This window comes from Anabrus simplex, chromosome 8 (assembly GCF_040414725.1).
Source record: "Anabrus simplex isolate iqAnaSimp1 chromosome 8, ASM4041472v1, whole genome shotgun sequence".
NCBI lineage: Eukaryota > Metazoa > Arthropoda > Insecta > Orthoptera > Tettigoniidae > Anabrus > Anabrus simplex.
In genome coordinates this window covers 126,848,464-126,862,669 of record NC_090272.1, presented here as the reverse complement: position 1 = coordinate 126,862,669, position 14,206 = coordinate 126,848,464, and the positions used below count along the sequence as shown (strand labels likewise).

At 44.1% G+C, this 14,206-nt stretch overlaps 1 protein-coding gene across 1 annotated transcript in view; it reads right to left on the bottom strand.

Annotated features, from left to right (window-relative positions):
* Window positions 1-14,206, bottom strand: part of LOC136879196 (dipeptidase 1) — a 252,683-nt gene that overhangs the window by 158,741 nt on the left and 79,736 nt on the right. The window contains exon 3 of the mRNA XM_067152989.2: window positions 10,946-11,096. Coding sequence (XP_067009090.2) covers window positions 10,946-11,096 — 151 coding nt within the window. The remainder of the gene's footprint in view (window positions 1-10,945; window positions 11,097-14,206) is intronic.

Below are 14,206 nucleotides of genomic sequence, written 5' to 3'. Positions count from 1 at the left end.
GAGCGATTTGATATTTTCAACACATGTATTTAATCTACACGTAATTTTATTCCATTTAATTTAAAATGAAGGACAAGGAAATCATCTAACATCCTATGCCATGATTACTATCGCAGTGCAAAACAATATGCATGCGTTAGTTGTCAAAAGTAAAATTCCTCCGGTTATGGAGACAATGTTTCATCTTCCTAGCCTTTTCTCAATTTACCAGGGCTCGGCACTTTGTATGTATTCAGTTAATTTTTACGGCTGAATGCCTTTCCTGACAACAACTATTTTCCGACTCAACGGTATTGGGTTTGCAACGCCTACGGAGTCTATAATTTTCACGCCTTTCGTGACCCTTCCCTTATTTTCGAAGTTGGACTTCTTCCTGTTTTCCTTCTGATTAGAGTTAAGGGAATATCCTCTTCATATTCAGATAACACACCAAACTACCAACCACCACGAAAATACGCAATGTTGACGTCGGAAAGGGCAACCGGCCGTAAAGCAAAGCCAAATCCATGTGTGCGGCACAGTTCGCACCCACGACCCCACAAGTGTGGGAAAAGTGATAGAAGAAAAAAATAAGAAGAATAATTAATAGAGGATAGTTGCCTGGTCACATTTCTTCTTAAAACAATAATCACCACCATCTCCACATATACAGGGTGTATCCGTGATCATGTTACAAACTTTCAGGGATGATGAAGGACGGCCAATGGATGAATTTGAGATAAGGAGCCATATTCCGGAAACGATCGAGTCGAAAGGTAACAAAATTCTGCTTATTTAAGTCCGTTTACCTGCACAAGTTTTACAAGCTGCTCCATGTTCGAAATGGCGTCCCCCTGCGTCAATGCAAGCATGGCATCTTCGTATCCGTTCGAATATCCCCCGTGTCGTTTGAACAGCGTCACAGGAGCGAGAATTCTTGCCAATAGATCTTCTTCAGTCTCGACAGGTGCTTCATACACAAGGCTATTTAATGTAACTTTTGACTGCCAGCCGCAGTGGTGTAGTGGATACGGCGTTGGTCTACTAATCCCAAGTTAACGGGTTGAAATCCGACTGAGGTTGGTGGCTTTTAAGGGTGTTTAAGGTGACAACCCCATGTGGTTGGCTTCCGGCACGTTAAAGAACTACTACGGGACTAAATTCCGACACTCCAATGTCTGTTAAGAACGGACGGATGTTAATCAACTTGGATTATTAATAACTTCTGACTCGAACGTTCCCGGACTACGGCTCCTTATCTGAAATTGATCCATTTGCGCCCTCCATCATCCCTGAAAGTTTGTAACATAATCACGGATACACCCTGTATATACAGTACATACATTTTCATTAGTATATTTCTGCCGTATTTCGTGAAATACTAAGTTTTCACATAAGGAAAAACAACAAAATATTTCACTTTGCAAGGCCACTCCTTTTGCTGGGAAATAGGAGCTTCAAAGAAGCCCAGAAACCTTAAAAACATTTAATCGCTGGTTTTAACCAAAAACCACGAACAAGACTAAAAGGGACGGCCATCTTTACGAACAGAACAAAACGATACGGTATCAAAACCAGTTCCAATGAACTTACCAGTATCTGGAGAAGTTAATATGAAGCTTAGACATGATATTATAGTTTTTGGCTTTTTGCCATGTCAAGAAAACAAGGCGAAATTCTTTACGTTTTGCAGAGAACTTTGCTTGTGTCTTCAGAAGAAAATCTCCACTGTTCACGAGGAAGACTTCCCTAATACGAACTGTAAGAACACTTTACCGTTGATTTATTCATGGCCGACTTGATGCGTCGCTCTAGCTCGCAGCGAGGGATCCACTCGGCCTTGGTTTATTGTAAGTGGTTCTGTCGTTCGTCACCAGATGACTCCCTGTGCACTAGCCTTCCGAGTGGGAGGTGACGTTGCCTTTATTCAATTCCAGACTTTTCTATGGAGTGTGATGGCACAATTAATACATAAACAAATTAATAGGTTAATCGCGGTCACCCAATATCAAATTCGTTCATAAATCAATATAATGTGGAAGAAGCTGCCAATAACATTCCCCATCTAGCCAACCAAATTATACTATGATAAGATCAGAGTAGGTAGTAGTTCTCGGGTGTTTGATTTCACCCCCCCCCCCACTCTGCTCACCAGTTTCCCCACCTCAAGACTGCATTTCTGTGGTAAGTCAACCCAACCACTGGCTGCGCTCTTCTAAATTTCAGACCCGGTCCCCTGCCTCGGCAGGTGGCTACCCGCAGCCTAATTCACATCAGGCTGCTAACTATCTTCTTCCATGGTTCGAGAACCCCTCCAGTACGCCGTCCCGTTCAGACGCCTGCACGAGAGCCGCCTATACCCGACCATTATTCTCCCATGATGACGAGAGGCCGCGCTAGGTCTCGCAGTGCCAACCCTGGAGGGAGTACCCGCAGGCTCGCTGACCAGTCACCCACCCCCAGTGACTGTGACACCGGCAACCCCGCTATCGCCCCCATCTAATTCTCCAGTCCCCTCTCTTTCCAGCTCTGATAAAAACACTATTATCATTCCAGTCGACCGCCAAGGCTCACCCCACTCCAACTCAGACCACTCCAACTCGGACCACTCAGACAGCCCAGGCTCTTCAGGTTCAGACACCTCAGATATTGATGAAGATGGCTACCAGTCCCCTAGTGGTAGGCAACAGAAAAAGAGATTCAACCCTTATGTTTTCGCCAAGCCCAGGCCTTTGAACCTAAAGAACTCATACGAGATCTTCAACATTATACCCATTGATAGAAACGACCCGACGGACGCTGCCCCCAGTAGCACCGCCACGTCTCGCAAAGGCCCGACGGACGCCGCCCACAACGGCACCGCCGCGCCACGCATTGTTAGAACTGGCCCTGCCCCGGCAGAAGCTGCTCGCACCAGCACTGCCGCTGCAGCCACTACCCAATCCGGCCCAGCCCCGGCAAACGCTGCCCATACCAGCATTGCCACATCTGGTGCCGCCTTAAGTACTTCTAACGCCAATAATCGGGCTGACAGTCAAAATGCCACCACTAGGGTACCCAAAATTAGGATTCCTCCAATCTATGTCAGAGAGGAGAAAGGCAAGAAGCTAGATATTCCCAACCTTAGAGACGCACTTCGTGATAATCAGATATCCTATAAAATGAAGGTACTATTCGATGGTGTCCGCATTCAAACGGAAACACCTGAGGACTATGAAACCCTGAAGAGCCTGGTTGTTGCCTTTAAAGGTCAATACCATACTCGACCAATTCTTGAACGTCGCTACCGCAAAGTTGTGGTACGCGGCCTCCACATCAGTGAGGACCCTCAGTTCATTCAAGAAGCACTCACAACCCAGGGCTTCAATATTATTTCGGTGTCTCAGCTCACCTCCACCCGCACCCGCAGGAAGATGCCATTATTCCTCGTCACCTACTGTGGCAGCACCACCGAGGACCTGAACATATTTGATGTTAAATCCCTGCTCGACACTGCTGTTAAGATCGAACGCTACAACAGCCCGGAAGGACCTGTTCAGTGCTTCCGGTGCCAGCGTTTTGGACACACCTCCGGTGGCTGCTGCTGCTGCATATCTAAATGTGTCATGTGTGGCGAGTCCCACAGTTCTCAGGACTGCCCCCGTAAAGGTGACCCCTCACAAAAACCCCGTTGTGCTAATTGCAAGGAACAGCACACCGCCAGTTATCGAGGCTGTCCTGTCTACCTGCGCATCTTAGCGCAGAAACAGAACCGCCTACCCTCAACTAAGAAAGGTACTGCCGGGCCCACCCCCATTACCAAGCCCGCCAAATTACGAGCCAACGTCTCATTTGCCAATGCAACCAACCCCTCAGGGTCAGTGGTTCACCAACCAACTGTTCCCTCCAGCCCCACCCCGCCAGCTCTTACGAGCGAAAATTTCCCCGATCTTCCTCCATCGTCCGCCCCCCTCCCTCAGCGAGCCTCCCCCCCACCCTTTTACACAAGTTATGGACGTTATGGAAATCCTCAAATTATTCAAAGACCCCTCGTTCCGAGACATCATCTCTCTTATTAAAAACACTCTGCAGAAGCTAAAAGAAGCCTCCTCCCCTGCCGACAAACTCGAAATTATTATGTCTGCTGTACTTTCCTTTTGCGATTAATGGCCCCCACCAGCAGACTAGCACGCCCTAAACAGTTGAGAGTTCTTCTCTGGAATGCTGAGGGAATCCAGAGGGACACTCTTGAACTCTCTGAATACCTCGCAGAAGAGAGCATCGACATTGTCCTCGTCTGTGAGACTTGGCTGAAACCTGGATTGTCGGCCCGCATTAGTAACTTCATCAACTATAGAGATGACAGGCCCAACCGCATCCGTGGCGGCACTTGCATATACGTGAGGCACAACCTCACTCACCAGAGAATCCCCACCCCCAACAACCTTACTAGTCTCGAAGCAACGACAATCCAGGTTCTCACCCACAGAGGACCTCTCAACCTGACGGCGTGCTACATCTCTCTAGACGCAGCGTTTCACCCGCTAGACCTGGACCGTGTTATTGATGTGGGGGATTTCAATGCCAAAAACCCCCGCTGGAACAGCCGGATCACCACCACCAGGGGCAAACAACTCGCCCAATACTGTGACCGGAACCATCTTGCGACCCACGGCCCTGATCGCCCCACCCATTTCCCCCATAACCCCAATCACCGACCTGACACCCTGGATATTGCCATTTCTCACAGACTTAACCAGTTTATCCAACTCACTACCTTAGACCTTTTCGATTCCGACCGTAAACCCGTCCTTATGACCTTAGATTCATCTCCCGACTACACACCTATTCTCATCCCCATCTATAATCGAAAAATTAACTGGAACACCTATCGCACCGAACTATCCGCTAAAAGCAATGGCAATCCCATTGTGAAAGGTCCGGCTGATATAGACAATTTGGCCCTCCAGATATCAACCACCATTATCAACGCTGCCCAGACCGCCTCTGAGAGCCCCAGCGTCGTCCAATCCAGAAAGGACACGCTCCCCTCGGAGATCCTGACACAAATTAAAATCAAGAATCGAATTCGTAAGTTATGGCATATGACCAGGGACCCATACCTTAAAAGCAGATGGAACCGGTCCAAAAGGAACCTTCAGGTTATGATTTTAAACCGCAGGAGAGCGGCGTGGCGGTCCAGGCTGGCGGGTCTGAACGCTGCGGACAACTCCCTCCATAGGTTGGCACGTAAATTCACTCGTAGTAGGACTAGCATACCCGCCCTCCATGGCAGGAATGGAATGGCCTACTCTGACAAAGACAAGGCCGACGCGCTTGCGGACACGTTTGAGAGTACGTGCACGCCCAACGTCGAGCCTTGTGACGATAATTTCGTTGAACTTGTAGAAAACGATAACGAACTTCACGCTACTGACGAGACCTACCTCCCTCCTGACTTCAAATTCATTACGCCAACTGAACTGTTCGCCGCCATAAAACAGCTTAAGAACAGGAAATCTCCCGGCCTTGACAACGTTTCAGCGTCCTTTCTCAAGAATCTCCCCAGAAAGGCACTGACTTGCTTAACCAAGCTTTTCAATGCGATCTTCCGGTATGGCCACTTCCCGGCCTGCTGGAAGGTCGCGAAAGTTATGATACCTAAACCGAATAAAGATAAAACTTTTCCTCAAAATTATCAACCCATCTCTCTTCTTAGTATTATCTCAAACTTGTTTGAAATCCTGCTCTTAACCAGACTAAATACCATCATTGACGACAAAAACCTTATGTGCGAGGAACAGTTCGGTTTCCGGCGGGGCCATTCCACTGTCCATCAGTTAACTCGTTTAACAGAAGAAATAACCAAGAATTTTAACCACCGTCGACACACAGGAGTCTGTTTCCTCGACATTTCCCGTGCGTTTGACAAGGTTTGGCATGATGGACTTATATACAAACTCAGGACATTAGGATTACCCCCCTACGTTCTACGCTTACTGACGAGCTTCTTAGCTGACAGAAAATTTCAGGTCCAGATTGGCGCTGCGCTGTCGGACCCCCGCCCTATCGAGGCTGGGGTGCCTCAGGGCAGCGTCATCTCACCAGTTATTTTCAATCTATACATGACTGACATGCCAAAACCCACGCATGGGAAACTGTATTTATACGCAGATGACACTGCAATCTCCTCTGTCTCGTGGCAGGCACCTAAAGCCAAAGACTACCTCCAAGATTCCCTCTCCACCCTCGAGCCCTGGCTTGAGCAGTGGAGAATCAAAATTAATGTTGATAAAAGCAGTGCTACACTCTTCACAAAACGCCGCCCTGAACTCCCCCCCCCCCCACTTCCCCTGATGTTTGTTGGCGAAGCCATCAGGTGGACAAACAAAACAAAATACCTAGGTGTCACCCTAGACAGAGGACTCACATTTGCTGACCACATTAAAACTATTGTTGCGCAAGCCAAAGCGCGCCTTTTCCCAATTTTACCTATGATAAAAGCCGATAATGGGCTCACTATAGAAAACCGGCTCCTGCTGTATAAGACGATGGTAAGACCCATCCTGGAATATGCCAGTCCTATATGGGGCATAGCAGCTAAGTCCCACCTGTCAGCGGTACAGCGCGTACAGAACCGCGCGCTGCGCTCCCTGGCAGGCGCATTATGGTACGAACGTAACGTCGACCTCCATGAAACATATCAACTCCCCACCCTTCAGAAAAGGACCGAACGGGCAGCCACCAAATTCTATAACAAACTTCACACTAACTCCAACCCTCTTATCTCCAACTTAGGAAATTATGACACAGAGGGCCTGCGCTACCGCAGACTCAAGGATGTCCTCAATATAAACATGTAATACACACTATTCACCCTTAACGGGTCCAGGCCACACACTGGCCAACTTGATCCCCCATCAAACAATCCACACACTTTCCACACCAATGCAGTCTCAGGATTAAACATCATGAAATAGCACTCAAGGCCTAATAGGTCGACGGGCTATAATCCCTCATCGGTCCCCGTGACCAATGAGAATTGTGGTCTGAAAAAGAAAGGTACAAAACCATTTAGGTGAAGGCAAATTAAAATATTTCTCACTTTATGAATGTATTGATAATGTTTCGCTGAAGTTAATAATTCTCAATTAACGGCTGTTCAGTAAATCTTCTAATGATACTTGATTAATAGTTTGTTTGGGGTCAACATTAGTAACCTTATGGGCTTATAAAAGGGATTTGTCTACATTTTATGCTATGGGAATTTACTGATTGATGATAATAAATAATGTTGTTTTTTTACGTCCCTGTAACTACTTTTGAAGGTATTCGGAGACACGTAGGTGCCGAAATTTTGTCCCGCAGGAGTTCTTTTACGTGCCAATAAATCTAGGTCAACGTATTTGAGCACCTTCAAATACCACCGGACTGAAAGAGGATCGAACCTGTCAAGTTGGGGTCAGAAAGCCAGCGCCTCAACTGTCTGAGGCACTCTTAATGATTGGTCGTTGGGTCGTTGACCTGTCTGGACGTGTTGTGATCCTAATCAGCTGCCAGTGTAGTTAACTTGAGTCTCGAGTGGATTTATTTAATCGAATATTGATTGCTATTCTTGGTGTTATTTATTATGACCAACGTATTGTTTCATGAAAACTAATCATTAATTAATTTTTATTATTTTCTGACGTCGCTGAATCCTATGTGTGTGTTTGCCGTGGTGTTGACATACCGTTAGTTATAATTACTTCAGTGATTGATGATTTTATGAAATTTTTATTTTACTAATTCTGACATTTTCTACACTTCATTTCTCGCCGTATTTGGTTTATTTTTTATTCTGGTCTTATCACTGTATAATTTGGTTGGCTAGATGTTAACCACGTAAAGATCTAAAGTAAAAAGTAGATCGTAGAAAACGAACTTTTGTAAATATTCGTTTGTAAATCGGGGAATTGACGATCGGAATGCATTATCTGCCGCTGTATTAGAGCCTTTTCCCAAAAATGTAAGATGCTTCAAGAATAGACTCCAGCAGTCTGTAAATTGTGTGTAAATTTCTATATGATGGTGTCATATTTTAATATAACGCTCAATCCAATGTAAATTGTAGTATTACGGCATCTGAATTATTTAAGTTATGCGTTTTGTATATGAACGTGTTGTAACGTTAAGCTAGTAGTAAGCTCAACCTATGGTATTGTAAACCGTAGTGTTAAGCACTTGATATACTTAAGTTGTGGGTGAATTTGTATATGATGAGGCTGGATTTAGAATGTTAAGCAACCAAGCTCGATAGCTGCAGTCGCTTAAGTGCGGCCAGTCTCCCCACTGTCGGCAGCCCTCAAGATGGTTTTCCGTGGTTTCCCATTTTCACACCAGGTCGCTGTACGTTAATTAAGGCCACGGCCGCTTCCTGCCCACTCCTAGCCCTTTCCTATCCCATCGTCGCCATAAGACCTATCTGTGTCGGTGCGACGTAAAGCAAATTGCAAAAAAAAAAAAAAAAAAAATTAAAAATGTTTAACTGGCAGTATTTCTCGTAATATTTTCCTTCCATAAAACTGCTTGTTGTACTATCGTTGTTGTTGTTGTTGGGTAATTATGTTTTAACTTTACTTCATTATTACACTACTGTAAGCTATCATTGTCACTGGGATATTTCCCAATTGCGATGTATTTGTTAATAATAATAATAATAATAATAATAATAATAATAATAATAATAATAATAATAATAATAATAATAATAATAACTTTGGGGAATGTTATGGACAGCTTCTTCCACGTTATATTAATTTACGAATAAATTTGGTGTTGGGTGTCCACAATTAGTTGATTAATTTATGTGCTGATGCCAGATTTCACCCTCTCCCTTCCTCTATAGGCTTATCACATCACTCATTTCATCTCATTAACTCCTCTGATTAGGTGCACGTCAGGAAGGACATCCGGTCTTAAAATCTCGCTACGAAGATTCATCTCACTTCACCCGATCCCATAGAGAAATGGAACCATGGTTGGACATACATACGTACATTCGTACCATCATGTTGGGGTCGGAAAGTGCTCTCGAATGGTACACCACCTGAGGGGTCGAAATTGATATTTAGACGGACAAATGGACGAATTTTCAACATTTACTGTCGTTTATTCACAAGCTATACTTGTATTCGCTATTATGCCACTAATGTGTGCTATACTATCTGTTTGCTAACAAAACAAGAACATTTTTTTTAAGTTGGTTGACGCGTTCTCTACCGTGGTCCGAGGAATGCTATGATGGACGCTGCGGGGAGAAGCAACATCATCGCGCTAAACTCATCATTCTTACGTTTAGATGAGGCGTTAAGTTACTAGCGTACCAGAATATCGAGTGCAGCATTTTTAGTTTGCCAGAAACAGCCTGAGATATACACATTTTCGTGACGTCAACTTTCCGCGCGTTTAGGTATGCGGAGTGAGAAGTGATCACGTCTAAGCTCACTAGCTATTCGTAATATATGAGCTGGCTGTCTTCTGAGGTATCAATTATCTTATTGCTGGCAAGCAGGCCTCTATTTTCCAAAGATTTGGTGAATCCTTATGGAGAAATCCGACTTCTTACTCGATAAATGCATGAATACTCGTATATTGACGATTTGAAAGCACATCTGTACTCTAGTGATTATGATTGCACTCACTACTAGGTATATATCCCTAAGAGATAGAATTTCAAACAAGAGACTCCAAGAACTCTCATCTTCAGACAACGTGATGGAACAGATCATAAGTGCCAAGTGGAAGTGGGCGGGCCACGTAGCGAGGCTACATCAGAACAGATGGGCGCAAGGGGCAACCACGTGGAATCATAAATAGGCAAGAGAAACCGTGGCAGACCAAGGATGAGAATCACACACGACTTCAGACATCTATTCGTACACTGGACCAGTGTAGCACGAAGCAGATCTGCTTGTAAAGCCTTAGAGAGTCAGTTACCTAAGTGAAAAGTGTTAGAATATGTAACCGCGCGGAGTGAGAAGTGATCACGCCTAAGCTCAATAGCTATTCGTAATATATGAGCTGGCTGTTTTATGAGGTATTAATTATCTTATTGCTGGCAAGCAGGTCTTTATTTTCCAAAGATTTGATGAATCCTTATGGAGAAATTCGACTTGTTACTCGATAAATGATTTAAAAAATTAAAGACTAACACACGTAATAAACAATCAGTTCACTGGAAGAGCTAATCTCGTGAGACCAATAGTAAAGAGCTTACCCTCATACGGGAGCCTTTTATTGGACGCTACATGTTCATTCATTCATTACAGGTCACATAGCTGCAAAACTTCCGTTCGGGAGACAGCAGTTTTGAACCTCACCGGCAATCCAGTAGAGGGTATCCCACTCTCCACCGGGTTAATGTATTTGAACTGAAGCCACGGTAGGTGGGCCTCTATTTACCACAGGTCTGGTACATTGTTACGGATAAATTCGACTTGTTAAAAATGAAAATTCTCAGCCTGTTTCCAGTCATTCGACCTGGTCAGGAATGGAATGAATAAAGCCCCCATCCAGCAGCGAGGATAGGAATATTGCCGGCTGCCATAGCCTGTCGCACTCCTCTGGGGCTATCATTAATAACTGATAGGTGAATGAAATTGGAGAGTGTCACTGGAATGAAAGATGACATGTGAAACCGGAGTACCCGGAGAAAAACCTATCCCACCTCCACTTTGTCCAACACAAATCTCACATGGAGTGACCGGGATTTTAACCAACGAACCCAGGGGTGAGAGGTCGGCGCGCTGCCACCTGAGCCACGGAGGCTTTAAATTCGACTTGCTATTCGATAAATACTCGATCCTAGCACTTCACTATCCTGTGTCGGTGAAAACATGCCTGTGCAAATGCTGTGTTAAATAGATAGCGAAACACTACCGTAGTACAGGTTATCGAACAGACTGTTTTAAATAAAGTAATAAGGTGTTATGTACGATGTACTCACCAGGCCGTGTCACACGTGTGTGTAATGGTCATGTAGCGGGCTCCCAAACTGTAGAAGGTTCTCAGGACGGCGAGGGAATTACCCAGGGAGTGGCCACCTTCTACACCAATCAAACTGGCAATCCTTCCAGCTCGGTGTGTCTCCTGTACTCCTGAAACAAACCACAGAGCAGTAGTTAGCGAGAAGCCTGAGCATTGTGTGCTCTAACTCAGTAATATATCAATACAATAAGATAACAGTAGTACATTATGCAACAAGCCCACAATGGCAATAATTAAGACACGAGTATGTTTATAAAACTCGCTTCGCTCATTTTATAATTTCCATACGAGTGTCTTAATTAATATTATAAGCGAGTCGCATAAGACTGTTTAAGCTCGACGATAATTATAACTCTATTTTTAAAATATTCATAAATTTCTGTCAAGATGTCGCTTGACAGTTGATTTTCCGTGAGTGGATCAGGTGCTTGCGATGACTGCATGAGGGATGAGGTGCTGTCCGGAGTCGTGAATTTTGCGACTCATTAGAATGTTTAGGAATTTTTTTATACTCTAGGAGGTGGGCACAATTTATTCTTGGTTTTACCTAGACTGTAAGCAATTTCAGTGACGAGCCGAACACTATTTTTATATTGTGTTTGCGGAGGACGTTGGCAATTCGATCTGTGGTGTTGTGAAGGTAAGGCAGGTAGGCAGTTCCCTCCACTTCTTTCTGTGAGCTTTGCTTGGTCATCCCTGGGACGCAGGGCTCTGTGAATCTGCACATCGCTGCAAACATTACCCTTGAACGTGACTTTGAGTGTGTCCATCTCCTCCTGGATATTTGATGGTTCACAAATTCATATCGCCCTCTTGGTGAGTGTCGTGAGAATGGCTTCTTTTTGTGCTGGATGGTGGTGAGAATCTGCATGAAGATAGCGATTTGTGTGGGTAGGCTTACGATAGACGGTATGTCCTAAGGAGCCATCCGGTTTCTTTCTTACTAGAACATCCAAGAAAGGAAGCCATTCGTCCGACTCCATCTCCAAAGTGAATTTAATTGAAGGATGTTGCTGATTTAGGTGGTTTAGTAATAGATTTTCTCAGGACCTTCTGTCCAGACCACAAATGTATCATCAATATACCTCCACCAAATTATAGGTTTGACGGGTGCTGAAGCAATAGCCTTCTCCTCAAAATGCTTCATAAAGAAATTAGCCACTACGGGCGAAAGTGAACTTCCTCCCCGTCCGTCTGTTCGTAAAAATTCCCACCCCACAAGAAATACCTGGAAGTCATGCAGTGGTAAAATAGCTTAGTAAAATCCTCAGGGAACAGATGTTCAACGAGAGACATTACCGAGTGACTTGGCACTTTAGTGAACAAGGATTTCACATCGAAACTTACAAAAAGTGCATTAAGGGTTATGGTTGACAACTTGTTGACGAAATACAGTGTGTCCCTAATGTATGATTCAGTACGTCCTGTGTGTGGCTGAAGAAATTTGCTTAGGTATTCAGCCAGAGCATACGTAGGAGAACCTATCGCACTAAAAATAGGTCTAAGCGGAACGTCTTCTTTATGGATCTTTGGAAGTCCATATAATCTAGGTCTATTACGTATGGGCCGTGAAAGCATCAATGGTTACATGTTATGATATACTGTTCATTCGTATGTTGATCTTGAGCGTTTCTATATATATATTAGCTGTAGTACCCGGCCTTGCCCGATTGGTTTTTGAATGTTTACTTTTAAGGTTAGTTTTAATAGTTAGTTATGTGCGAAGTGAATTCTTTTTTGGGATATTGAATTTTAACATCTATTATGAAGCTTTAGAGTTATTTAGATGTGTTAGATTTCAAGTTTTCGATTATTTAATCAAGTAAAACTTTATCCTTGTGGATGCTCGAACTGACTCGGAAGTATTTGATCCTTTCAAAAAATTAATAAAGGGTAACTACATGTATGTATTAGTCGCGCTATAGATATGATCTACACGATTTCAACTCTCATTGAGACTGTCACTAATCAGCCTTGTGACTCCAAAAGCAGTGGATTCAACACTAATCTCGGTCATTTTAGACGATTTACTATCAAACCCCATTCTTCCTCCCGTCTCAATTGAGGCCGAACGTGGACTTAAACAGTATTCAGAGCGTCACAATTAATCTCTGCGACACATAAACATTGGATTAAACTTTAATATCGGTTATTTTCTATTATTTTTAAATGCCATCTCCTCCCATTCGCCACCCCCAGCGGGGGTTGGTATGTTTTATCTCCATAGTATTATTCTTCCAGATGGTCATATGTGTACCAAGATTCGTTGAGAGCTATTCTGGAACATACCCACATACACCCATATGTAAGACTTAACCTTCCAGAGTATCACAGTTCAACTCAGCGACCTCGTAAACGATGGTATTCGACATTAATATCAGACATTTTCGTTTATTTTCATATTTCACCACCTCCGGTAGGAGCGCTAGGGTGTTTTACACAACGGTATTTTTAGATAGTAAGAAATATGTGTACCAATATTGTATGAGGGTTATGTTGGAAGAAACACTTATACATCCGTAATTTCGGTCGTTTTGGGCAATTTCCTCTCCATCTCTTCCCATCTCCATGCCGATGGGGGCTGAAGATGGGCTTCAGCGACGTCCGGAGTGTCACTATTCTTCTTAGCGACCACGAAAACTATGGATTAGACACTATTTTCGATTACCGCGGTATGTTTACATCTCAGCCCCTCCCACCCCACCCCTAGGGGTGCTAGGGTTACCATACCTCCTCGCAGTTTGTCTCCTGGAAGTAAGTCCTAGGTGTGCCATGTTTGGTTGAAATCTCTCACGTAGTCCAGAGAAGTATGGATTCAACACTAATATAGGTCGTTTTTAGTTATAATTATATTTCGCCGCCTTCGTTAGGGCTTCTAGGGCTGCCTTGCCCCCACAGTATTTTTTCCAGATAGTTGGTAATATTTTTACCAAGTTTAGTTGACACATATGCTGGAACAACATATAAACATCCATAATATATGGTTATTTGAACATTTTTACTTTTTCGTCCCTTCTCTTGCCCCTGCCGATTGGAGCTTAACTTGGACTTATACGACATCCGAAGTGTCACTATTCTTCTCAGCGACGACGGAAACTATGGATTCGACACTATTTTCGATTATTTTTATGTGTCACTCCCCCCTAGCCCCCCACCCCAAAGGGTGCTGAATATGGACTTCAGAAAACCCGGTGTGTAACCATTCATTTCAGTGACCCAG